Source organism: Lepidochelys olivacea (genome assembly GCF_965140295.1).
Source record: "Lepidochelys olivacea isolate rLepOli2 genome assembly, chromosome: 9".
NCBI lineage: Eukaryota > Metazoa > Chordata > Testudines > Cheloniidae > Lepidochelys > Lepidochelys olivacea.
In genome coordinates this window covers 80032538-80060072 of record NC_140419.1, presented here as the reverse complement: position 1 = coordinate 80060072, position 27535 = coordinate 80032538, and the positions used below count along the sequence as shown (strand labels likewise).

General features: G+C 45.5%; 1 protein-coding gene across 2 annotated transcripts in view; it reads left to right on the top strand.

Annotated features, from left to right (window-relative positions):
• Positions 1-17965, top strand: part of HEPH (hephaestin) — a 34142-nt gene extending 16177 nt beyond the window's left edge. For both annotated transcript variants that reach the window (XM_084638749.1, XM_084638748.1), the window contains 12 exons: positions 342-553; positions 2332-2482; positions 2959-3171; positions 4106-4319; positions 4973-5112; positions 5907-6038; positions 7809-7915; positions 9101-9320; positions 10523-10662; positions 11073-11235; positions 12835-12867; positions 16844-17965. In XM_084638749.1, the coding sequence (XP_084494875.1) occupies positions 342-553; positions 2332-2482; positions 2959-3171; positions 4106-4319; positions 4973-5112; positions 5907-6038; positions 7809-7915; positions 9101-9320; positions 10523-10662; positions 11073-11235; positions 12835-12867; positions 16844-17088 (1970 nt within the window). In that variant the 3' untranslated portion in view covers positions 17089-17965. The remainder of the gene's footprint in view (positions 1-341; positions 554-2331; positions 2483-2958; positions 3172-4105; positions 4320-4972; positions 5113-5906; positions 6039-7808; positions 7916-9100; positions 9321-10522; positions 10663-11072; positions 11236-12834; positions 12868-16843) is intronic.
• The last annotated feature ends 9570 nt before the right edge of the window (positions 17966-27535 follow it).

Here is a 27535-nt window from a genome sequence, read left to right as displayed (position 1 = left end):
GGTTTATATCCCTGTTCACACTGTAATTTGGGTAGCTATATTCCACCTACCAAAATTCTCCTGAGGATTTAATTGGATATATTTCTTTATTTCATGCCATGAGGCCCACCTCTGTCTGACACCTACGCTAAATTTGCCCACACACGTATGTCCAGTAATCTGTAAATATTCCCCTACTGTATTTCTGAAATATATATAATGGCTGCCCCATTCTACCCCAGAGGTGGCTGCCCTTTGGTGGTGAGTGAAATGAATCACAGTAGCAGATGACACTAACGAGCTGCAGAGCTTGCAAAAGGGGCTGTATACATGAATACATATCAGCATTTTGTGTTTTAAAGGTCTGTCATGGAATGGGGCTTCAGTTGAGCCTCTCCGTAACTTCACATACCACTGGACTGTACCACAGCACGTTGGACCCACAGCCAATGACCCTCCTTGCCTGACCTGGATGTACTCCTCTGCGATAAATCCCATCCAAGATACCAGTTCCGGCTTAGTGGGCCCTCTGGTGATCTGCAGACCTGGGACTCTCAACACCAGCAACAAGCAGGTAGAGTCAGCTCTCCCACTGCAATGTTTCAGGCTCTTCGTCCTTGGGGAAGAAATAACTAGAGAAAGGAGACCCCAATAAAACCTTGGTAACTGAAATGTAATTAAAAATATATGGGTGAGGGTGCCCCACAGATTAGAATAAAAGCATCTAGGCAGAATATGGGCGCTGCCTCAACCGTGCAAACTTCATGCATCGAAGTGTCTTATGGGAGAAGCCTAACACGTTGGATTCCTGAGGTCTTTGACTAATCTTTGACTAATCTAATCTTGGGATTTAATTAAAGGGAAAGGGAAACCTTTTGCATTTTGGTGGATCTTGTCAAAATCCTTGGTCTGATCCTGTACTGACAGTTATGGGATTACACAGGGATACATTTGTCCTAATATATGTAGGGCAGAATGCCCCTATTCTTTTTCTTCCTCTTCTTCCTATTATTAATGAGAGGTGTGTGAAAAATTCACCACAAAATTGAAAATATTGAAAATCATTTTCATACTAAGTTGAAAACAGTCCCCTTTTTGCTAAAGGTTTGTGAATTTTTTGCTTGAAAGATGAAACATTTTGAGTTTCAAATGGAGCTAGGTTCTACTCTAAACTCAGCCCATTTTGAGAAGAATTCAGATGAAGGGGTGATTTTACAACAAAAGCACATAAAATGGATGGTGTTCTGCAGGCTTTTGTGATGTGGAGATAAGTGAAATCATAGGTCGGACTAACACTTTCCCTTGGAATTTAATGAAGAAATGTTCAACACTTTTTCACAGGTGTTGCCAAAGTAGCACAATGAGTACACAAGGGAACAAGGCAGCACTGAAGTAACAGGCCCACATATGACAAACAGGGGGCAACAGAAGACAAAACCAGCTGCATGATTGTGAATACATTGTAATGTGGATTGGGGAATTGCTGGTGACTCTGCAAAGCAGCTGCTTTAAAAGCCTCCCTTGAAGATCTTGCTTTCTGGATCAGAATGATGTGGCTAAACTAGATAGAGTTCAGAAGAGACCAATAAACCCGGTTAAGGGGCAGGAGAGTTTGATTTTGAGGAAAGGTTAAACTATGTATAACTTGGCAGGTGGAAGGGAGGTTATAATGATAAACAATTTACAGGTATTTGAGGGTGTAAATAAATCCTAGGGTCAAATAATTAAGAGTGGTCCAAGGGGGTATTAGTAAGAATAAGGGGAGGAAACTGAGCAAATGGAAATTTTGGCTAAATATCAGCTAAAGAGCTCCTAATAGGGAAACATATTAGTGTGTAGAATAGGTTCCTCAGGAGAAGTTGTGGAAGTCTCATTGCTTCTGTCAGTTCAAACTGGACTCGACAAAGTTTTCAAGTCTTGATGGTAGGAAACAATCCTGCATTGTGATCTTGTATTAGGTGGGCCCAACTCCAGACCCTGCATAGTGGGGAATGTTCGGATTTTGACCCTATTGGAAACTGGTGGGGAGTGTCCAGCACCTGAATTTATGGATTGTGGGGGAAGGAGAGAATGGCTTTTCAGTCTGGGCAAAATTCTGATCACTTTACTCATGCTTTACTCATACCTTTTTTCACATATGGTCCCAGTGCTGCTCTGGGACCACTTTTAAAGTAAGTGCTACTCAGCATGAATAAAGACATCAGAATTTGGCCCCCTAAGAGGTGGAAGTGGACAACTTAAGAAACAAAAAATTAGAAATTGCCATCATGCAAAGCAGCCTGTACTTTAACAGTTAACGGGTGATCCGTGTGTTTTTAAAATGAATGACCATTATTGTGATTATTATTGTAGAAAGGGATCGACAAGGAATTTTATCTCCTGTTCAGTGTATTTGATGAGAACCTCAGCTGGTATTTACCTGCAAATATAAAATACTATTTGAGGACACAAGAGGCTTTCGTGAAAAAGGAGGAAGACTTCAAGGAGTCCAACAGGATGCATGGTATGGCCCTATTCTCTCTTGTACGTAGGCAGTGAGAACAGAATTATGAGCTTTGGGTCCAGAACTATGAGTCCTAGCCTAGGTCCATCTTTAACTGGTCCTAAAAACTCTGGAATAGCTAACTACTGCCATGGCACCTATGGATCCCAGTACAGGTACCTTCGACATGCCATGTGGAGAGAGAGAGAGATCAGGTGGACTTGGGAATTAAATTTCTGATTTGCATCAAAAGGCATCTCTTTTGAAAATTCTCTACACAGCATTGTCTTGGAGAATGGGTCATGGGACATGAGGTCCTCCTGTGCCCAAAAGCATGTCTCAAGCAAATACCAGGGGTGAATTGCTGGTGAGCTGTACTGAGGAATACACAGCAATATGCAATTCCCATAGGTTTCCCTACACTGTAGGTATGTGTAAATAGAGGTGACCTCTTGGCTGGTGTGTAACTGTGTGGTTTTAATTCTTTTCTGTTGCAGCGATTAATGGATTTATGTTCTATAACTTGCCCAAGCTGGAAGTGTGTAAAGGGGACACTGTGTCTTGGCACTTTCTGGGTCTGGGCACTGACACAGATGTGCATGGAGCTGCGTTCCAGGGAAACACTGTTCAGATGAACGGGATGAGGAGAGATGCAACCAATCTGTTCCCTCACTCGTTTGCTACTGCCCTCATGCAGCCTGATCATGAAGGTAGATGTCTGCACAGCTGACTGGGCATCAGAGAAGTTATCTCAAATGTTAATATTTGTTCTCTTGTGCTGATTTGTCTACAAGCAGTGTCACAGTTATAGGGCGAGCTGCACTTTAGACCCCTGTCACTTCCTCTTGAGTGTACCCCTCCAGGGACAGCACTGGCTTCCTGCCCCTCACTCTGGGTGGAACCACCCAGCCATACCACTCATAAACTAGATCTTTGGGCTGTAGCACTCATTTCCCAACTGCGTTAACCTGACAGGCCCAACTAGATTTGACACTGGTAGGTCCTCTCACTCCGGCAGCCTGTGACAGGATAAATTTGCAGTGACACAGAAAGAGCCTCTTCAAAACAAAGTACTGTATTGATTTGCCAAAGGGAACACCGCATTTAGGAAAATGACTTTAAAACAAAAGGTCGTATATGCATCTTATCATACCTAAGCTTAGTATCTCTCGCTTTTGCTCAGGTAGGCCCAGTTTATCCCAGACTTCCTTTCTGAATCTGAGGGTTTGTTTTCATCCCTGCAGACCCTCTCACTGTGTCAATCCTTCCTTCCCCTCCCTTTCTGCAGGATGAATCCTTTAACTGTTCAGTGTCTTTTGATCTCTCAGTTTTCACACTTGGCAAAACAGCTGTGTAACTTTGTTGGCACCAAGCAGCTAGCTTCTTTACAGCTAATAACTTGGCTGGTGTGTGAGTGCTTGCTGGGATGTTCCTTATCTAGGCCATTGTTTTGCCTTCCTGCTTGGCTCCTCTAACAACAACGCTGGATCTGACCCCACAGCAAGAGACACATCATAAACACACACAGAAGTATGCACCATAGCCATAAGAAATAATACAGCTATTTCCCAGTTCATCTCACATGACAAGGAAAGGACCTACTTAGATCTTTAGAGCTGACCTTTTTGTTTGTGCTGCCCCTAGGCACGTTTCAGATCTACTGTCAGACTAGCAACCATTACCAGTCTGGGATGAAGGCGCATTACTCTGTTTCAAAGTGTGGCAAAGGGGCACCTGCTCCTGACCCCCAATACGAGGAGGTGCGGACACACTACATCATGGCACAAGAGGTGGAGTGGGATTACTCACCAGATCGCAGCTGGGAGCTGGACCACCATAACATCTCTGGGCAGGAAAGGTAAAGAGGGCACCTTGGGGAAGCCTGTGGCGCCTTCAGGCAAAGCTTTGTAGAACCCATTAAAACAGGGGAAGTGGCTTTTTACTGGAGAAAGCCAAACCTCTGCTGATTGGACGGATACTGGCTGCCCACACCATGGTACTGAAGACGGCCCTCATTGGTGTTTGGGGGGCAATTGTCCCCTTTAATCCAAATGTTGGGAGTGTTTTTCCTCCCTGTATGCTGCAGCTCCTTGCATATCTGTATGTGAGAGGGAAATTCCATCTCCGTGCCCCATTTGTATTACTGGCCACCCACTGGCGCCAGCTGAGGTGGTGGTTTTTTGATACAGACATCTGTCCACTGCCAAATAGACTGATCTTCCCCTAACACCCTTCAAGCCAGTGAGCAGCCATCCCTCATAAGGGAGTGAGGTAACTTTGATCACTATCATCCCAAGACAGATTCCAATGGGTGGCTTGGAAGTGTGTGGCTCTGTATCCTCTTATCAACTCCCAGAGCCATTCAGCTCCCTCAGCTGATGTCATATGAAACTGGAGACTCTTCAGAGAGGAAACTGGTTCAGTTAATGAACCCTCTCCCCACAGAGAAGTGCTGTTTCTTTAATGCAAACACAGCAGTGTTAACGTAACACAGCACTCTGCATTTCTTAGCTATGGCAACCAATTTCTCAGCAATGAGAACGGACTCCTGGGCTCCAAGTACAAGAAGGCAATTTACAGGGAATACACTGATGGAACATTCAGAATACCCAAGAACAGGACCAGCGATGAGGAGCATTTAGGGATATTGGGTAAGCAATTATTTGAGTGGTGCATCTTTCCCTCAGACAGGGCTGAGACTTAGTCCTGAAGAATGAATCAAGGAACTGGGACTTGGGAGAGCTGAGTTTGACTCTGCCTCTGTCTGGCTGTGGCCAGGTCAGTTCTCACATCTGTTCCCCCTCATCTGTATAATAGGGATAAACCCTACCTTTGTAAAGCACTTGGAGAGTTATGGATGGAAATCGCCAAGTGTGAAAGAAACCCCTCTGTGTAGAATCATTAAAGAAAGAACCAGGCACTGTGAAGCAGAGGAGCAGGCTGTGGATTCTTATGAGACTCTAAGGAGGCAACAGCTCCAGTGCCTCACTCCAGGATATTTCAGTACAGCACAAGCAACGTGAGGCAGCACATCCAATCTAAAAGAGCAGGTGACGGCTGTGAGCCGTCACTGTGTCAGGCCATTTCACATTGTCAGGTCTGGTTAAACCAGACCATTGAGGATTGTAGTTGGAGGATGATGATGATATATCATTTGCATTATGGTAGCACTCAGAGATCAGAGCTGGGTCCCGCTGTGCTGGGTGCTGTGCTCATAACAAGACACGTTCCCTGCCCTGAAGCGTTAACAATCAGAGTTTTCAGGATCTTCCTGAATGTGGGTTTAACTCTGATTCTTTACTTTGGGGGATGGAGGAGGGATACGGTGATGTAGAATTCACCTCCCACTCTCACGTTAAAGTGTTTTCAATAAATGAGAGACAGAAATAGTCTCTTTTGGCCATTGATGGGAGCTGCACTCACAATATGATCTTCCTGTCTCAAGGTCCTTTTATCTGGGCAGAAGTTGGAGATGTCCTCAACATTGTGTTTAAGAACAATGCTACACAACCCTACTCCATTCATGCACATGGGGTACTGGAAAGGAATGATGGACAGGTGGAAGCTGCAAAGCCTGGTGAGTCAGTAATCAGCTATTAGTTGGGGTAACTTCTGTTTCCACAGGCAATGGCGACTCAACCCATTAAAAAGGCCCAGCTAGGAGGGTAGAAGTTATTCTGGTGTGTTTGTTTTAATGTGATAAGTAATTGGAGCTGACAAGGAACCAGACTTTCATGTGCAATTTGTTTTTGTTGTTCATCTAATGGGCTGGCTTGGCAGCCCTGGACGATAACATCCTCTCTTTATCCACAGAAGGCACACAGCCTGGGTAGAGGCAGTGCAAATTCCCTCCCATAGGTTACTCACCACCAGCACACCCCTACCCTGGAGGGTTCACCTCTAGAAATGAGAGGGACTGTGCACTCTGGGCACTATTAGCATCAGTTAGGATCCTCTGGAGAAGGCCTGAGTGGTCCAGGGTGTGCCTGATTATTAGGCCCCACTAGGGCTAGAAAGCAAATGAGCTAATTAGCACATGAACAGGCAAGCAAGGGCTATTTCTCTGCAAGGGCAGGGAAATCACTGGAAGGTCTTCAGGAGCTCTCTTTGCCATTGCAGGGTTCCCTCCATCACCCAGACTGCCAAATCCCTACACCATCCATCAAAATGGATACAGGCAAATCTCAGACAAGCCCCCAGTTGTAACTGGGCAGCATGCTACACTCCCACCTTGTCCACAAACACAGACTGCTCTGAGACTCTCTTGCTTGTAAATACCACCATGTCTCTGCTCTTTTGAACTGTATCCAACCTTCTAATCCCTTCTCCAGAATAGTAGGGGTGGGGGCAGGGAAAGTAAGGCTGCTCTGCTCTGCTCTGCTCTGCAAATGCCCTTTGTCAGTCTGACCTTGCCTTCTGTTTCTCTTCCTCTCTTTCTGCTTTCTTAAGCTCTTTTTAAACCACTTGTCTGTTAATAGGCTAATTAGCTCATTAGCTTCCTAACCCCAGTGTGGCCTAATAATCAGGCACACCCCTGACCAATCAGGCCTTTGCTGGGAACCAAAGTGGTGCTAATAGTGACTGGAGTGCTGGCTCTCCATCTCTCAGCACTCTGTCACTGGGATGTTTAGTGTCCAGAGCTTAGTCAGTGCTTGGCCATGAGACTGCCAATGAGGGGACCAACTAGTGACATTTGGCAGTGATAGTGTTTTTTTACAATGTGGACAACTGTCTGCTAGGAACTTCTGAGACCACCAACTCCATTTCCCTGCACAGCCCTCACTCAAGGTAACAACTTTTGGTCTCTGCCACCGCAGGCTTGACTGGAGCTGGCATTTCATAGGCTCTGTATCCGGACTACGCAGCCCCTACAAGCCATCCAGACTCTCAATCAGCTTCTATTTTTAAAACTGTGTATAATATATAACAAAAAGTTGAATCTGAATGAGAGTGGCAGGCACCTCTGTGAATATACTTCAAAGTTTCCAAAGGTCACCCCAAGTCTCCCAGGAAGTGAGCCAGAATTTCCCTGGAGAGCTCTAGTCCTGGTTGATGCAGGTAGAGATGAGGTGATTTTCCACAAGTTGGAGTTCAGATCCTTTTCCACTCCCCATCCCCATCACGCCACCTCCTTTGTTTGTAAGAGGAGGAAAGAGTCTCTAGTCTCTTGTACACAACCAGGGAAAGAATCTGCAATGCCTATGAGACTGCCATAATATCACTCTTTGGGGCAGGCACCATGTTTTTGTTCTGTGTCTGTATAGCGCATGGGGGTCCCGGCCCAGGGCTGGGGCTGCTGTAGTACAAATAGCAACTACGACTACTGTCACTCCTTTTCATCTCTCAGGTGACATTGTAACTTACCGCTGGGACGTTCCTGAAAGATCCGGTCCAGGACCAAATGATTCTGTCTGCGTTTCTTGGGTTTACTACTCTATGGTGGATCCTGTAAAGGTAAAAGGTGGTTGGAATCTTAGAATAAAACAAGTTAGAGATGAAAAAGCCTCAGAGATCATTTAGACAGTCTCCTAGGAAACAGTCTGGGATTGTTCCCTGTAGGATATATTTTAGAGTTTGGTCCAGTTTAGAATGCAGTGTCCCATGTGATAGAGCTTTCACCATTTCCCTTAAGGAGACAATTCGACAGGTGGATAGATTTCATTGTTGGGAGGTTTATCCTTGATATTAAGCGTAAATTCTCCCTTTCTTAATATAGTCCCTCATAAAATAATTCCTCTCGCTCCTTGGCGTTAACACGCTTCAAATATTTATACGGTGTTATCACATGCCCCCACCCCATTAGTTATGGCTTTGCCTAGCTAGACAGCTCAGAGCTAAATTTGGAAAGGTAGAAATCATCCAGAATTAGTCAATCTAGATAATTCAGAGAGCATTCAACATTTATAGCATTTTATGGTGTATGGATTTATTTAACAAAGAAAAAGCAAAGCCCCCTAAACTTCAAAATACTTTAATTAACTGAGAATCCTCCCTGTACAGTATCTCATTTAGCCACAGAAACCATTTGTGTTTTATCTCCAAACCCAGGTCTTTGTGCAGTCAGTACATTAAATGGAAAATATGTTATTATTTCGCTAATATATGTCTGTTGATTTGCATACTATAAAGCACCTATCCTTGGCTCTGTTTGGGGGTCCAAGGAGCCCTCCCCTAATATCTGGCATCATCTGTGCAGGGGTCAGCTGCAGTTTCACATTTTGCTATTTCCTACCCACTCCAGCCCCCAGGACAAATAACGGGGCAGGGAGGAGGTAAGGCCATTCTGCACTGCCACATAGAGCTGGCCAGCTATGGAGCAGATGCATGTACCTCTTAAGGGGTGGCTTAATGTCCCCATGTACTGTCAGTAGGAGAGTCACAGCTCCACATTGCACCCAATGCACAGCAGTAATTAACTGTTAACATCTGGCCCTGCACTTGTACTTTCTGTTAACTATTTCCAATAGACCGTATTTCACACACAGGACTGATTATTCAGTATCTTGCAATGTATTTTATGGAGAGTACTGCAGGGAGCAGCAAGCCAGGGTGCTGAATGATAGCAGAACTGTGTGCAGGAGGGATGGGAGGAAAATCCCCATCTCTGAACACCTCAGACTTTCTTCTCTTTCCTATTAGGATTTGTACAGTGGCCTGATAGGCCCCCTAAAGGTCTGCCGTAAAGGGGCGCTGGGCTCTGATGGGAGGAGGAAGGGCATCAACAGGGAGTTTGCACTCCTCTTCCTGGTTTTCGATGAAAATCAGTCCTGGTACCTGGAGGAAAATGTGAAAACGTATGCACATGGGAATCAGAGCAAAATGCAGGATGAAGAATTTGTGGAAAGCAACAAAATGCATGGTGCGTGGCCTTCACTTCACATATTTTACTGGGTCCCATTCAGAGCTGCCCTTGCCATTTGCATGGGCCTAATCGACAAAGGTGCAGAGATAGGGAAAGTCAGTTCTCGACCTGCATCTCCTTCTGGCCCCACTACCAGAATTAGAAATCCAGCCGGGAGCCATTTCCTTTTGGATGTGTAGGTGTTATTTAGATTGCTAACTGTGTACGGTACATTGTACATTGGCTGACAGATGTTAAGGGCCTGATTCCTGCTGAGTGCTTCCTTTAGCTTTAGTGGTGCTCAGCACCACACAGAATCAGGCCATGTGTTGCTGTTATTACTGTGGCATTTATAAGGCCCCAGTCACAGATGTATGTAGGTGACAGCTAATCATTACTATTGTCCAAGCAAAAGAGCCAGAACAGAAAAGTACAGGTGCCAGAAGTTCCTGGCCTCAGAACATGTCTATCTCCAGCATGTACCCTCTCCCATCACCCTCAGTGGAGATTTCCCTATGTGCTGCCTTGCTTTATTAAGCTGTTCTTTCATTGGTTTGGATGCTTATTTCCTTTGCAGACAAAGGTGCTGCTCTCATTATTGCTGTGCTAATTGTGAAATGAAATCCCACCGAATAGCAGTTTACAAATGACCAGCACCTGAGAGTAATGTACGACAACATATAATATGCTGGAATTTGCCTGTTGACGGGGACCTGTAATGTTTCCGCTGCTCAGTAAGTGCATGAGCAGTGGATTTTAAAAATGTGTAAGTGCAGTTAGGCTACAAAGACTATATTTACATGTCCTGATCTTCAAAAGCACCCAGCTGCTCCTGCTGACTTCAGCTCTTAGAGATGGAGTTTTCTTCAGTAGTAAAAGCAGACGAGCAGGAAGGAGGAGGGTTCTGAGATTTCACCAAGCTACATCACTGACATAGTGTTCCCTTGGGACAAGTCATTTTACCTTTTTATGACTCAGTCAACCCAGCTGAAAAGCAGGTGCAGTAGCTGAGTTGGGAGGAGACTGACAAAACGTCAGGAAATCATGTTGTGTGGGAATCTCACAACAGAAGAGAAATGTCTGATTTACTTGACCCTAGTTGAGCTTTGAAAGGTTTAACCTGCCTTGAGGGAAAGTGTTTTTGTACTGACATGTTGTGAGGTCCTTATCATCCACATAACAGGCATTTCTGCTTTCTCAACATGTTGTCTACCTCACAGCCATCAATGGGAAGCTCTACGCAAACTTGCATGGATTGACCATGCACCAAGGAGACTGGGTTAACTGGTACCTGCTGGGAATGGGCCAGGAGATCGATGTGCATACAGTCCATTTTCATGCCGAGACCTTCACATACAGGGTGAGAATCTCCTGCTGATTGCAGAGACCAGCAGCAAGGGAAGGCTGGGGCTGGGATACCATTACATTCATTTGACCCCTTAACTAACTTCATGCAGTTGGATGTGTTTGCAGCACTGTCATGTAACCAGCAAGAGTAGATGATTTTACATGCCCAAAGCAGACCCAGGGGATCCCAGTATTGTGTTGATTTCTCTATCGAACCAATCTCAAGATTAGCCTTTAGCAGATTACACTCCTTTTCCAGTTTCCTGGGGTTGCTTTTTGTAACCTTTTGTTACAACTCTTATGAACTACTGTAGTATCACCAAGGTTTCCAGGCCGAGGGATCCTGCCCCCCAGATCTAGACCAGAGTTCTTTAAAGATACATGAACCATTCCATGCTAACATCTCCTTTCCCCTTTTGACAGAATGGCAGGAGTTACAGGGCAGATGTTGTGGATCTGTTCCCTGGGACCTTCATAATGGTGGAGATGGTGGTTGGGAATCCTGGGACGTGGTTGCTTCATTGCCATGTGTCAGATCATATTCATGGTGGCATGGAGACACTCTACAGAGTCTTACCCAGACCAGGTAGGGAGAGAGCAGCAGCCATCTCTATGCAGTCATCTTCATAAATAACTTAAGTGTACTTCCAGACAATGATAATGCTTAGCACTTATAGTGCTTCAAAGTGCTCTACACACACAGTAATTAACTAACTAACTAAAGTATTATTAACTTAAGCTGCTCCTTGTTAACACCATATAAACAGTATTTGGGGCTAATAAACACATTGGACCCAGAGTTTACATGGCCCTAGATATTATTATTAGGTTTATGTTGTTGTCTATCCTGGAAGCACTGTACAGTGATCCTCCAGCTATTGTTATTAGTAGAAGTGCTAGCTACATTACAGATGCACACTGAAAGTGTTCTGATCTAATCACAAAACATTAGAAGCTATTTTGTGATGAACGGTGCTTAAGGGCATCTTGTCATGCGCTTGCCTTCTACAATCAAAGGATTATGTACCCCACTGGAGTCTCTGGAGCCCTATTTGGCTAGCCCTGGTGCCTGAAATGAATAGAGACTTGGGAGTGCAAAGGTGCTCCCCTGGATGGACGGTAGGAAGGAAGGAAGGAAGGAAATAAATCAATCAATTAATCTAGCAAGTGCTGAAAAATACTCACCATGTTTTAATAAAGTCAGGGTCTGAGCTGGAACCCAGGAAACGGCGTGAAGTAGTATGTGACATTCACCACACAGACATAATACTAAAAATAATTAGGAAACAGATTTTTAGAGGCAGATTTTGCAAGGACATTCTGCTTGGCCTCTTTTCCTTTGGAGGAACAATTTTATGCCCGCCATGATCTGTGGATATACAATTACATCTGTAACAATGGCTTTCATTTTTAAAGTAGTACTTATCCCTTCACAAAACACAAGAATCAAAGATCACCCAACAAAGTTAAAAGACAGCAGGTTTAACACAAGTACTTCTTCACACAGTACACAGTCAACCTGTGGAACTTGTTGCTGGGGATGTTGTGAAAGCCCAAAGTATAACTGGGTTCAGAAAAGAATTATATAAGTTTATGAAGAATAGATCCATCAGTGCTCTTAGGCAAGATGGCCAGGGATATCAGACCTTGCTTTGAGTGTCCCTAAGTCTCTGACTGCCATATGTTGGGGCTGGACAACAGGGGGTGGATCACTCAATAATTGCCTTGTTCTGTTTATTCATTCTGAATCATCTGGCATTGACCACTGTTGGAAGACAGGATACTGGGCTAGATGGACCATTAGCCTGACCCAGTATGGCCATTCTTATGTTCTTATTATTAATATTTGTTCTTGTTATCTAAGTTCTTGCTCTAACTGTCCAACTGGTTTCCACTCTCTTCTACTAGCCTTGTGCCGTAGGGGTCAGAAGTAGCATCACTGATTAGCGTGCATGGCATTCTACAGGCATTTACAACAGAGTATATAGAGGAGCTAACTTTTTCAAAAGCACCTAATTGACTTAGGAAACTAACTCTCTTTGAAAATCATTGAGACTTTAGTCACTAGGTGCTTTTGAAAATTGTACCCAGGATAGATAACAATAGCCTTGCCATATAGTCTACACTGATTGCTTTTTTCCTATGCAGCATAACAATTTATCACTAATTTTTTATTCTCTTTCAGAGCCAGTGCCCATAACCTTAGAGACAAAAGGAGGTATGATTTGCATTACACTGCTGAAACAGTCTCTTGCATTGTGTGTTGATACTGGTTGAACTTACCCTACAGACAGAAGATTTGGATTAGGTTGTGGTTGGATCTGTGTGTGGGGCAGGGAGGCAGGGGACAAGAAACCATATCTCACCCCATTTCCATGTGCCTCTGGGCTGGGGTGTATCCACATTCCAGTCTCTGTGTTCCCCAAGTATAAATATGGGGGGAGTTGTGTTAGTGTGAGGTATGACTATAAAGAACGTGAATGGTAGGGGGTGGGCTCTGCCTGCGTGTGTGTTTCATCAGTAGAATTGCCCCTCCTCCATAACCTCTCTATCCTCCACATGTCTGTGCTTAGTTAAGACACAATCCAGCAGGTAAAAGTGACCTGCAAAAGAAAGGGCTTGTACCCTTTTTGCTTCTTTATGACCACTTAAAAAGAAGGCTTGAAAGATTTCTTTGTTTTTTAAAAAGGGTGTTTTTGCTGTTCTGTTATACATTAGAACTTCTTACTTTATCTATCCGGTAGACTGTGTGGCAACTTGAGAGCTAGTGAAATTGTACACTCACAAGAGTGAACAGACAGAGTAAGCAAGGGGAGAGGAGTTCAGTCGGATTGTCTAAACCTCCTTGGGTTTCTTTTGTTTGTTTTCAGTAACACCTAATTAACTCAAATGACAAATTAACAGCTTGGAGAAAAATTGCCTTTGTTAAAGATTCAGCACCCTCTCCCTTAAGTCAAGGTGTAAAAACTCACAACACACATGCTCTTAAACCCGTGTCTCCAGCAATCCAGGGGATAAGAGACTTGACATTTCGCAAGTAAAACCCAAACAGAAAAACACAAACATCCCTTCAGGTGGTCTTTAACTATCATAAAGACGCAAGGAGGGCAGAAGCCCAATGCTCTGCAGTCCACCTTTGATTACCAGGTGTTTAGAGTATATTCTAAGTGGAGATTTTTGACTCACCTGAATCATATTGCTGGAGCATCTGAGTTTGTCTCTTGTGTTTGGGAAGGTATTGGTTTATAATATCTCCAAATACATCTGCTCTATGCAGTTATTAGATTGAATTGCCTTTCACTTCAGAAAGGGTCAGCTCCTCTTCTTGCCTACTCTGTCCTGTGGTTTCACAGGCCTCTCCACCAGAGGCATATAATAACTTCCAGCTGGAAGTTACTATTTTGTAGCTCTTGCATTGTGTAAGATGCTCTTGTACTAGGAAGGTGTGAATTATCTTGGCTGTGCTGCCCAGTGCTTGAAATGACAAAGGAGAAGAGTGAGATGATTTAAAAAAATCAGAGGTGCTTTAGCACCTGTTTTCATTTTTGCTTTGCATTTTCTGTACATCAGGACTAGTAACAAGGTGGCGTTTTCAGAATCTCACCATGTGTGCTCCTCCCCCACCAATGAACCCGTTTGATTTACAGAATCACAGATCAATCATACAGTTGGAAAGGGCATTTCAAGCCCTCAGGTCTCATATACTTTAAGGCCAGAAAGGACCATCACGATAATCTAGTCTGACCTCCTGGACATCACAGGTCACAAAATCTTGCCCACCCACTCCTGTAATACACCTATAACCTGTGGCTGAGTTATGGAAGTCTTCAAATCATGATTTGAAGACTTCAAGTTACACAGAATCCACTGTTAAATTAGTTTAAACCTGCAATTGACCCAGGCCCCATGCTGCAGAGGAAGGCGAAAAACTACCAGGGTCTCTGCCACTCTTATTTGGGGGAAAATTCCTTCCCAACCCCAAATGTGGTGACCAGTTAGACCTGAGCATGTGGGCAAGACCCACCAGCCAGACACCTGGGAAAGAATTCTCTGCAGTAACTCAGCGCCCTCCCCAGCTAGTGTCCCATCACCAGCCTTTGGGGATATTTGCTGCTAGCAGTTGCAAATCGGTTTACACACCATTCTAGGCTGTCCCATCATACCATCCCCTCCATAAAATTATCAAGTGCAGTCTTGAAGCCAGTTAGGTTTTTTACCCCAACTGCTCCCCTTGGAAGGCTGTTCCAGAACTTCACTCTTCTGATAGTTAGAAATCGTCATCTAATTCCAAGCCTAAACTTCTTGATGGCCAGTTTATATCCATTTATTCTTGGGTCCACATTGGTGCTGAACTTAAATAACTCCTCTCCCTTCCTGGTGTTTATTCCTCTATGTTTTATAGAGAACAATCATCTCCCCTCAGCCTTCCTTTGGTTAGGCTAAAAAAAAGGTCAAATTCATGCCTAGCAGAGTGCTGCCCTCAATGAGGTTGTACCTCAGATAAATTTGCCTCTGAGGCCAACTCACTGAACAGAGAACAGAAGGATCATAGACTCATAGAATATCAGGGTTGGAAGGGACCTCAGAAGTTCATCTAGTCCAACCCCCTACTCAAAGCAGGACCAATCCCCAATTTTTGCCCCTGATCCCAAATGGCCCCCTCAAGGATTGAACTCACAACCCTGGGTTTAGCAGGCCAATGCTCAAACCACTGAGCTATCCCTCCCCCCCTCTCCCACTACATTGTATTTATCATGTACTTACTCATCTGCACAGGGATTTCAAGCTTTCAACCAGTATAAAGATAGGAAGTTGGGGTGAGGATAACTTCCCTTGCTCCATCAACCAAACCCAACAGCTTTTGCAGACGCATTTGTAACAGTCTCACTCTTCTTATAAATGACCACAAGAGCCCTCTAACTGAGGGACACCGTCAATGTCAAACATGAGCTTTATTTCCCCATTAAATGTACAGCATGTATTTTCTTGTCCATTTCTTCCAAAAAGGAGCCTAAACATCCACCATCACAATTTTTAACATTAGCTCAGGGAATTTAATTGTTTTCTGAAGTGATTCAATAGAACTAATAGGGGAAAGAAGTATTTAAAGGTTCAGAATCATCTTATGTATGAGCTTCTTTTAAAATGGTCTGCCACAGGGAGTTCATTGAAAATTGACTTTGGGCTGCTCTCTCCCTTCCCTTTTCATACTGTATCAGAATTACCACATCCAAAATATATGGGCCAGATCTGTAGCTGGCATGAATGGACAGAGGAGCTCCATTGTCTTCAGAGGCAATTTAGACCAGCTGAGGATCTGGACCTATATTTCCAACTTCTCCCTCTTGTCCCCACCATCATTTCAGAGCTATCAATTTACAAAGCATATTTTCCTTGCTCAAAATGAGCCCTAAGAAGAAGAGAAATAGAAAACCTGCCAGGAGTTATAGGAGTAAGCAGTTAATTTTATACCAGTCTCAAGCAGTTACATGTTAATCAACCCCCGTGGTCTACAGTTGTTCTTCATGCAATTAGCCAAGCAAGTCTTGCTTCTCAAAAGCTTTTCACGTCCTTGCAGAACAAAAGCAGCAACAGCAATATTGGGAAGCATAAGATATTTAATGGCTCACCATGGTCATTTAGCTGCCAGGGGCCAGTGACTTGGAACAGCAGCAAAAATGATGCAGGATGAGTCTCGTGTACCCCAGTGATACCAGCCCGAGCGGTGGGATTAGTGAGCTGACAGCAGCAGTAGCTGTGAAATGTTTTCTAATGCTTACTGCATAGTGACCAAGGGACAGAACACCTGGATTTTATTCCCATCTTTGCTACTGACTTGCTGTGTGACCTTGGGCAAGTAACTTTTCCTCTTTGTGCCTCAGTTTCCTTATTTGTAAAAAGGGGGATAATGATACTTGCTAATAGGGATGTGTGAGTTTTAATGAGTGAATGTTTGTGAAGTACTTTGAGATCCCTGGATGGAAGGGGTTACAGAAGGGCAAATTGTTGCTCACTCTGCGAATTCCTTCACAACTTGAAGGATGAGGGACCTGTGGGATTGAGCAACAATTGATAGGCCCCTCCCATATATTTGAATCTCTCCTTCCCCTCTACTCCCTTTTCTCCGTGTTTCTCAGATGCCTTAAATCACCTCCCCCCGCCAATAGTCACCTTCTCCTTTCGTTTGCTCTCAGAGACCTCTCCTGAGGATGAGGACGAGTCCCATAAGGTCGTTGTGTTTGGAGCTAAGATGGCTCAGGAGCAAGTGGAGATCACAGTCATCGTTCTGACTGTTACAGGGATTGTGCTGTTCCTCGTTGCCAGCTTCCTGCTGGGCATAATCATCCACCTCGAGAGGCAAAGGAGGTTAAGACGCAACAGGAGGTCCATACTGGATGACGGGTTCAAACTCATGTCTAAAAACAATCAAGTAATTTAGGAGCTGTGGAAGGTCTTTTATCCACAAGCACGGATCACAACCCACTGCATAAAGCCAAGCAAGGAGCCCTGGAGCTCAGCTCCCTCCATAAACACCTCAGTGCTTTGTCAACAAAAATTCCTCCCATAAGCGTTCCTCAAGGCCCTTTCAGCTAGGTGAAGAGAAGCAGTGGGAGTGAGAAGGATCTCCAAGTGCTTTCCTTTTCCCAAAGCGGGAGAAGCAATTATGGAGATGGTTTTCTGACAGCAAATTCTCTCTCCACTGAAGCAGCTTCACTTGGTCGAGTCTTCTCTTTCTAATGAAGGAGAGAATGAGGAGACAAGAGCTCTCAGGCTGAGTTCTATCTCTGCCCAGCTACCAGAGTTGGGCTGGACATTGTCTCCCTACATGACTATGAACCAGGACCTTGCACTGAACCCAAGTAATCTGAGGAAAAAGATAATCATTGGTGCTTGTGAATACACAGGAGAAAGCACTTCATTTAGATCTGATTTCTCTGCTTTTTATGAGAAGCTGGAAGAACACATACAGTGCACTGTGTCACAGTGTCTAAGGAAATCCATCAAGAACATAACAGTAGCTGTGGTTCAGTCTTCAGCACTGCTGACACATCACAGCGCATATGCATGCTACAGGGAACACATTTGAGTATCAGGCTTTTAAGGGTTTGCTATAAGTGGTTGGGGGTGGAGCTTTTACAGATGCTGCAAAATGGCTTGACAGTTCCCTGCATTAAAACTCTGTGAATCTGTAAGTGTATATTGAGGTGCAATATTCAAGTGTTTGTACAGTTCCTAGTAGAGTGGGGAGCTGATATGCTGCGAAGCTTTGTGATTTATTTTCATGTCCATTGATGCTCTCTCTTTCCACTCTTCATATCAAAATACATGTTGTTTTATTTAAGCTACCCTAGCATTTTTGACTGTTTCAGAGTTATCGCTGTGAGCCAGGCTGGGGGAAAGGCCAGTATGCTCTGAGGAGAAGCCGCAGGAGCATACTTAAAGTGGGATTTATATTTTAGCTCAACTGGGGTTGTCAGACAAAGACACGGATCAGGTATCTCATCATGTGCCATGAAGTTGTATTGAAGCACAAGTGAAGCCTAAATACCATGAAGGGAGAGACAGGTTTTCACATGCTAAAGTGCCAGTAGCAGAGTTTGTTGAGAACATCAATGCAAGTTTATCCTTCATGCTCCCTACGGTTAATGAGGTTTGAGACTGCCTGGGCCTTGAGATTAAGGGAACTCCTGAAGCAAAGAAGGTGGCAGTTGCAAGTAAAGTGGGCAGGATTTACCTTGCCTCCTGTACATCTCACTCATAAACTACATGGAGTCAATGGTATTAGAGATGGAAAGGGCCCTCTAGGTCAGTGAATCCCTTTCCATGCACATGGAGAGTTTTCTGTACTGGACATTGTGCTATTATCACAACTCTGGTTTCTGTGGGTTGAGGGGTGGGTAATAAAGTACTAGGCTGATAGCCTGGAAGATTCAAGCCTCTGTTCAGACACAGGAGAAATACAACCTGGTTGCTGGCATGGCAAATTTCCCCCACATGCTGCCATCCACCTTTCTCCCTCAGTTCTGACCCAGAGGGGCTGCCTTTGAGGTGAGAGGAGTCTCATGGCACTTTCAGCCTCTCTGCTTAGACAGCTGGCCCCCTGTTTTGCCAAGGACTAAACTAAGACCACCAAGGCCATTTCATACAGGCCACTGAACAGCTCTCAAAGGCAAGAACTTCGATTGCATACTATCTGGTTGTGTTTAAGCTACTAACCTCTCTTCCATTACCATTGCTCTGAGCACTCAGACCCCAAGTGTCTCCTGTTATCACACACATGGACCTGGCAGGGAAATTGCATCCAGAGAGGATCCCATTAACAACACATGTTTAAAGGATGGGGAGTGGAAGAGAATCCTTTTTGATGAGTGGCTGTCAGATTTCAGAGTAACAGCCGTGTTAGTCTGTATTCGCAAAAAGAAAAGGAGTACTTGTGGCACCAATTTATTTGAGCATAAGCTTTTGTGAGCTACACGAAAGCTTATGCTCAAATAAATTGGTTAGTCTCTAAGGTGCCATAAGTACTCCTTTTCCTTTTGTCAGATGTCAGAGGCAGAAACAGCTAAATGGACCTAATGCCAGGTTATTTATGTTACTTAAGCATATCAGTTCAGTTTTATTCAGAACAACAATTATAACACAATCACGTTCAGCTCATGTGGAATCCCTGCTTTTCTCGAATGCTTCTTTGCTTTGGTGGTGATCTTCTATCTGATGATTTGAAAGCACTCTACACCCACTAAGGATTTAGGCAGGTAGGTACCTTTGTATCCCCATTACACATATGAGTGTTATGGGATACATCTTCTAAAGGTATTTGTGGGGGCAATTTGTTTAGTGGGGGACAGGGACTACAATGGTACCCAGCTGCTGCACAGGGAGATATGGGGAGGGAAAACTCCTAGCTGCCCTACCTCACCTCTCTGCACACCCGCGTGGGTCATACTCAACCTAATCCTTAATGTTCATCCAGCATTTGAAACATAGAAATGGCAGCATTCAACTCTCTAGCTTTCTAGGACAGCATTGAGTGTGGAGGGTGTGCTGGCACTCAGAGCAGTATTGTGAGGCCTGGAGAAACGTGTTCATACCTCAGAGGAATCCTATTAGTTGATTTACTGCAATGAGAAACTTTCAAAAATAAGTACAGATATTTGCTGCATTCTCCTTTTGTTTACATCATTATAAACCCTGAGTAGCTCTATTGACTTCAGTGCCAATGAGAGGAGAATTTGCCTCCTTGGCTCATTACATTTCTTTTGGCATATACCACCATCTTATGCGCCAAACATAAAAAGAAACTAGTGGCAGAGGTTCCTCTTACTTAGGATACTGCATTTTGCTTGCAGTTTAGAGGTCCCCCTGAATCAGCAAAGCACATGTGTGATTGTGAGTAGTCCCACTGATGTGTGGGAAGTTCTGCAAGTGCTTTCCTGGAACAGGGTCATCCTCTGTAAAGAAAATTCCACTGTTCTGTCTAAGCAGCAGCACTTAACTTTTGCTGCGGGTTTGAAATCAAAAGCTCTCTTTATTTTGTTAGTGCTTGGTCAAAATTACTTCCTAAAGTCCATAATCAACCACCACATTTCTCCAAGTAGGCGGACATCTACTTTCCTTCTTATTAACCATGGTCTACGCGCCAAACAACGGAGTTCTTTTATATTGTTCTTAATAGCTTTGACATATAGTCAGCCAAAATGCCTGTTTTGTTTTTGCGCTGTTTAACAGTGACGTAGATTATACTTTGGCTTAATTTTTTTTAAAAAACCACAAACGCTAATGCCAAATAACCTAAGGCATAGTATAAAAATGTCAAGGTAATGGCCTCCTCTGCCAGTGAAGAGAATTGGTGTTGTATATGTCTGAGGCGTAGTTAGCTCTGTGCAGTGGTTGTAGCTGCTCAGGCACCATGTAATAGCTGCTGACACTAACTCCAGAGGTACATTGGTATTTGTAATTTGCATGGGGGAAAGGACCTTTAGCACAATGGATAGGAAAACCAAGAGGGTGTGAGGGATCACACTCTACTGGAAGTTGAAGCAGAGACCTCCAAATCTAATAATTCAGCCAGAGGCATATCGTCTTTTAGAAAAGGAGCGAATGAATATGTGACTCAGTTTCCCCACTCACTTTTGTTTTGCTAACCCACCCCATATTAAGGGGTTAATTTATTTTCAGAGACAGGGGAATAAGTGGGATTGACTGGGTGTAGGTCACACATACATACCTGGGTTGGTATGAACGGTCTGTCAAGAACTAACAGCATGTGAATGAAGGCATCTTTGAGATAAAATGGAAACCAGCAACTGGGCCATCAATTTTTAATTACTGCTGGCCAAGGAGACCAGATAGGCAACTGTAAGTCTGACCACAACCCCTCCCCAAACATGGTGGGGGGAGTGGGTGGGTAGGGGGCAGTATACATGCAAACAAAGAGAGTGGAACTTGAAACAAAGGAGTAAGGTATTAGGGGAGTGGGATCAGAAGCCTGCTGTCCCAGAAGAGGGGTAATTGAATCCAGGATAGTTCAGTAAGGCCTAGATGATTTGCTACCTTCCCACCAGGCCAGGACACAGAGAGGCCCACCTCACCAGGCAAGAAGCTGACAAGTTAGGTCAGAGATGTGCATTTAGGCTTTCCTTTACCATTTTAACCTACTGTCCCCAAATACTGTATTCCTGGCAAAGGCCACTCTAGTCATAGTCAAGCTGGGCAGCTGCCTAGGGCAGCAGATACACAGAAAGCGTGGGGTGTGATCTATCCTGCACTGACCTGCTGCACTGCAGACTGTATTATCTCCCCATTGTTCCATTCAGTCCCCATCCTTCCCTCAGCCTATCGGGACCCCCCCCCACCCCTTGCCTGCTGCAGCTTCCCCCACACCTTATAATGCCTTTGGGGTTTGCTCAGGATGGGTGGCCAGGATTAGATGGGGGACTCACAGGAGATGGCGTTCCATGCCACAAGTCCCCACACATGATGCTTAGAGGTAGATCCCTAATGCAGGGCTGGGCAGGGCTGCTCAGGGTAAGGGACCCCAGTGGCGTCCTTCCAGGGAAGACTGTTTATAGAGGGGCACACTGTTATATTTGCCACTCTGCTAAGGAAGCTTAACTGAGGTGGGTGGGAGGGGGGCTGGGGGTTTGTCAGGAAGCTGCAGAGGGGCAATCTTGTCTGTATGGAGCACCCCTTTTAAATGTGGGTGCTGTTTTAAAGGAGTCACTTAGGTCCCACATACATTTTATATCAGAATTCGGTCGGGGTGCGGTGGGGTCATTTACCCACTGTGACGGGGCAAGGCCGGATGGCTATAGAAAAGTAGTAGGAGATAGATATATTAGCTCCAGGCTAAACAAATCCCTGATACCAGGTTAAGTGAAATGGAAGCTGCTCCAGGTCAATTAAGACACCTGGGGCCAATTAAGAACTTTCCAGAAGGCAGGGAGAATGCTAGGTTGATTGGGACACCTGAAGCCAATCAGGGGCTGTCTGAAACTAGTTAAAAGCCTCTCAGTCAGTCAGGTGGGGGTGCATGGTGGGAGCTGTGGGAGGAAGTTGTGCTGTTGGAGAGGCTGAGTAGTACACACCGTATCAGGCACAAGGAAGGAGGCCCTGAGGCAAGGGTGAAGTGGAGCTTGAGGAAGTGAGGGCTGTTGTGGGGGAAGTAGCCCAGGGAATTGTACATGTCATGTTTCTAAAAGGTCAGCTACCATAGCTGACACTATTAGGGTCCCTGGGCTGGAGCTTGGAGTAGAGGGTGGACCCGGGCTCCCCCCCAACCTTTGCCCCCTGATTAATCACTGAGACTGGGAGACAACAGAGACTGTGCAAGGAAGGATAACTTCTCCTCACCTCCCTTGCTGGCTTATGATGAAAATGGCTCAGTAGACTGTGACCCTTGTCTCTAGAGAAAGAAGGGTTACGTAGAGGGACACAGTGAGCCTCTGAGGCTAGCGAAATCCGCCAGGAAACACGGGACCCATGGAGGCAAGGACAGAGCTTTGTCACACCACCCAGGCCAGGGCCATAGCTAGGTTAGCACCACAGTTCTATTCAGTCTGTGTGGACCAGACTTCCCCTTGCACCCTTACTTTCAATTTTTCCTCCTATGTGGGGGGCTTGACTTATCAGTATAGGGGGCTCTTCCTTGCACCCCACTGGGGGCTTTCCCCCAAACCTGAGCCACACCAAAAATTTTACAAACCTGAAGTCTATGTTAAGGAACAGGGCGCAGGGTGCATGCCATGTAGCAGAAGGCGGCTGGCCTGATGACGTTCTGCCTAGGGCAGCAGATTGTGTTGAGCAGCCTCTGATTCCAGGTGACTATTAAATAGAAAAGCCCATCCACTGTTGCAGCAAACACCTCTTGAAAACCAAGGAACCAGCAAAGTAACTCTCACGTCGGGTCCAGCTCATTTGGACCTACTAAAGGAGCCACGGGGAGAACAAGTGCTGATGCCAAGGACTGATTTTAGCCCTTTTCTTTAGTCTACCTGATCTGCTTTGTCCAAGATTATTATTGTTAAATTATTCTTAGTCTGAATAAATCCTTTTAGCTTTTCATTCACCTCTCGGCAGTAACAAAGAAACTACATTTGAAGGAACGCAGCAGAGGCTCATAAATGTGGAAATAAATGACAGAGCAGTGCTGTTACCCAGTTTGTGTTGTTGCTCACTGCCCAGAGGCGCATCTGGGCAATTTTGTTGCTATACAATTACAAGCTACAGAGGAGGAGGAATATATACAAATAATATATCAAACCTCCATAAACAACTCAACAAAAATTGATTAACAAAGCCACAGACTATTGGGGTGATGCAAGAACAGCAAAACTGCACAGCAGCTTTTATTGGAAACGAGCATTTATGGCGTTCAGGTTCAGTTACTCACAATTCAGTGAGTCACAATTACAGAATGTCTCAGATCAATTTGGCTGCTATTTTTTTTTTCCCCTTCGGACAAGGAAATCTATTACACAGCTTGTATCCTTAAGAAACCTCACACCCTCCACTTTACTTGCTAAGTCAGAGAAGGCCAGATTCCGTTTTCATTTACACCAGAAAGACAGAATAGAAAGATCAAATATACGCAAGGAGCTGAGTAAGGGAAGAAGGTAGATTATCAGCAGTGTGTACATGGCATTGATGCTGGTACAGGGAGCATTGTGAGTAATTGAGAGTTAAATGAAACTGAAGCTGCAAGCATAGTGGAATCAGCATGCTCAGCCCCAGAGCTGGGGGTACAATGGAGGGAAATTATGTCTCCACTGCAGCCAGGAGTGAACCTCCCAGCCCAGGTAGAGAGACTCGCACTTGTGGGGCTCAAGCTAGCGTGCTAAAAAGAGCAGTATGGACATTACCTCTCCAATGGAGACTCAGGCTAGCCAGCCGAGCTCAGACCCAGGATGGGGTTAGGTGAGCCTGAACCACAATGTCCATACTAGCTGTTTTTCAGCACGCTAACTCGAGCCCTGCTAGTGCGAGTCTGTCTACCCAGGCTGGGAGGCTCATTCCCAGCTGCAGCATAGCCATGCCCTATGCTGCTCTCAGTAGCATTTCCTCCCGTAGCAGTGAGAAGATCAGCAACAGTGGGCTCTGAAAGAACCCCATCCAGCCTTTCTCTGCTGAAGAAAGATAGTGATTGCAACATGAGGCCTTGAGATCAGTCCGCTCAGCCCTGTCCAGAACTCAAACCTGGTGCCTGCCCCTAGATATTGTCAATTTCAAATTTAATGTTCTTTAAACGAAAGCTTAAATTCTGCAGGCACTGATACGGTTTTCCTGTGCACGAAGAGCAGCCACAGACTTTCAGTCAGGCTCACCTCTGATTTATATTAAACGATAAAACAGGAAAAAAAATACTTCACAAGACAGAGCACAGTGTGTGTTTTCTGTGCATAACAGGCTGCCACTGAGCACAAAGTGCAAACGGGAGGAGAGTCTCCTCTCCAGTTAAAGGTGCAATATACCGAAAACATTTCATAATAGGCATCAGTGAAATAAGCTACCCCCGTAAGTCCACTGGTAATGGGTATGACTGAGCCATGGCTGAATCCAAACCCTGCTGCTTGGAAGCAGGATATCTTTGAGAACTCTTCCTTTGCCAAGTACCGGGAGATAACTGAATAAATGCCGCAGATTTAAATTGTATTGTTTTTCTTTTCTTTCAAAGAATGTGGTTAAAAGTAAGAACTGTGACCCATCCAAATTATGGTCTCTAGATTTGTTTAAAAGTAAATAAAATGTCTATAATGAGAATATGACTGTCAAAAGGAGCTAAATTGCTAATTGGATTATATTTAATTGGAAGCAGTGCAATGTTTAGAGGACCTCATTAGTGGCCTGTTGACCTCCTCATGTTCTCTACCTTCTGTCTTCAATACTTATCTGACTAGTCACAATAAAGAGACCAGAATGAACATGCTGTGCAGGAAACATTTCCTTCTGTTTGCTTATCCTTTGCCTGGCGCCAAGATTTATCTTCTTTTATTGTCACTTGCTCTTCAGTTTGGCCCAAATGTTCAACAGTATGCACATAAAAGTGCATTCACACATGCATAGCATCTGGTCAGAACAGTCACAGGGCCTCCTGCTGAAATTCTACCCCGCCATGCTGTCATTACGACTGTTATTTGTATTACAGAGCAGAGATCAACCCTATTGTGAGCTGTACAAATAATAAGAGTAGTTCTGACCTTGAAGTGCTCACAGTCTAAACAGACAAGTTACAAATGGGGAACTGAGGCACAGCGATCACACGACTTGCCCCATATCACAAGGGGAAACTGGTAGAACCAGAAATTGAACCTAGATCTCCTAGGTTCCACTGCCTTAACCACTATACCATCCTTCCTCTCTTGGACCACTGTGTCAGGGCCCTCTATGGCGAAACAGGAAGTAGGGTTGCCAACTTTCTAATTGCACAAAATTGAACACCCTTGCCCCGCCCCTTCCCAAGGCCCTGCCCCGCTCGCTCCATCCCCCCTCCCTCCATTGCGTGCTCTCCCCCACTCTCACTCACTTTCATCAGGCTGGGGCCTGGGGTTGGGGTGCAGGCTCCAAACTGGGGGGGTGCGGGCTCTGGGGTGGGGTCAGGGATGAGGAGTTTGGGCTGCGGCAGGGGGTTGTGGTGCAGGTATGGGTTCTGGGCTGGGGGTGCAGGCTCTGGGTGGGGCCAGAAATGAAGGGTTCAGGGTGCAGGAGAGGGCTCCGGGCTGGGGCAGGGGGTTAGGGTGTGGGATGGTGGGGAGGGAGGACTCCAGCTGGGGGGGTGCAGGCAGAGGATGAGGGGTTTGGGGTTCAAGAGGGGCTCCAGGCTGGGGCAGAGGGGTTTGGAGTGCAGGAGGGGGTGCGGGCTCCTGCTGGGGGTGTGGGATCTGGGGTAGGACCAGGGATGAGGGGTTTGGGGTGCAGGAGGGGACTCTGGGTTGGGGCCGAGGGGTTTGGAGTGGTGGGATGAGGGCTCCAGCTGGGGGTTTGGGCTCTGGTGTGGGGCTGGGGATGATGGGTTTGGGGTACAGGATGGGGGATCAGGCCTGGGGCAGGGGGTTGCGGGCTCAGGGAGGGAGTTTGAGTGTGGGAGGGGACACCGGGCTGGGGCAGAGTATTGGGGTGCGGGGTCCCGGCGGCGCTTACTGCGACTCCCAGGAAGTGGCCACCAGGTCCCTGCAGTGCAGCCCCTAAGTGCATGGGCAGCCAGGGAGGTTCCGCGTGCTGCCTTCACACCTGCAGGTACTGCCTCCACACTCCCATTGGTCACAGTTCCTGGCCAATGAAAGCAGCGGAGCCGGTACTTGGGGCGGGGGCAGCGCGCGGAGCCTCCCTGGCTGCCTATGCGCCTGGGGGCCACAAGGACCTGGTGGCCATTTCCAGGAGCTGCATGGAGCTAGGGCAGATAGGGAGCCTGCCTTAGCCCTGGGCCCTTGCTGCGCTGCTGCCTGGACTTTTTACGGCCCGGTTGGCAGTGCCAACCGGAGCCGCCAGGGCACCTTTTTGACCATGTATTCCTGTTGAAAACCGGATGCCTGGCAACCCTAACAGGATGATACAGGATTTAGCCTTAACTAGTTTTAACACAGTGAGCACTTTCACTTTGAGCTCTGCTGTTCAACCAGAAACTCCTCTTTGCACCCGATACGTTACCCCTCCAGGCAGTAACGAAACAAATGATGACTCAAAGCATTAAAAGGGACAGTTAAACCTACTATGTCCCAGATGAAACCCCCAGTCAATGGTTGCAATACTGGAAATGTAGTTATACTAGTACTAATAAACTGAGGTCCTCAGATAAAAGGTGCAACAGAGAAGGCCAAAGTACTTTCCTCAGTAAAATCATGGACTCTTCTAGTTTTTCTCTTGCAGCCCCCCTCCCCCAGCAACGCAGAGAGAAATCTACACCACTCAACTCAGTCTCTGGCTTCAATATCCTTTTTCTGGCAGCCAGATACCTGCAGGTTGTACTTTAAAGAGAAGTATATTCTTCCTATTAACTGTCATCGCCAGTAACAGGTGATGGGGCATTATTCATATGTATCAATCTCCCTGGAAACAATTCTATCCTTATGCCTCTTTCCATACTGCCTTGCTAGGTGTAGAAGGGCTTCCTGATCACAGCTCACCAAGTTGCCACCTTCTCCTCATTCTAATCCCTCCTACCACCTCACTTGTCAGACCTCCACTAAGAAGTGAGTTACCCTACTTTCCAAAAAGGAGCTGACGGATTTCTGAGCCATCTAGATGTGCCCATGGCAGACCTAAGTAACACTGCAACGTTAGCACTATAACCCCCAACCAACCTCCACCCTACCTTCTACTGACTGTTATCCTCACAAGCTACATTTTATCTAAAATAGGGTTGCAAACTCTTTGGAAGAGGGACCACGCTG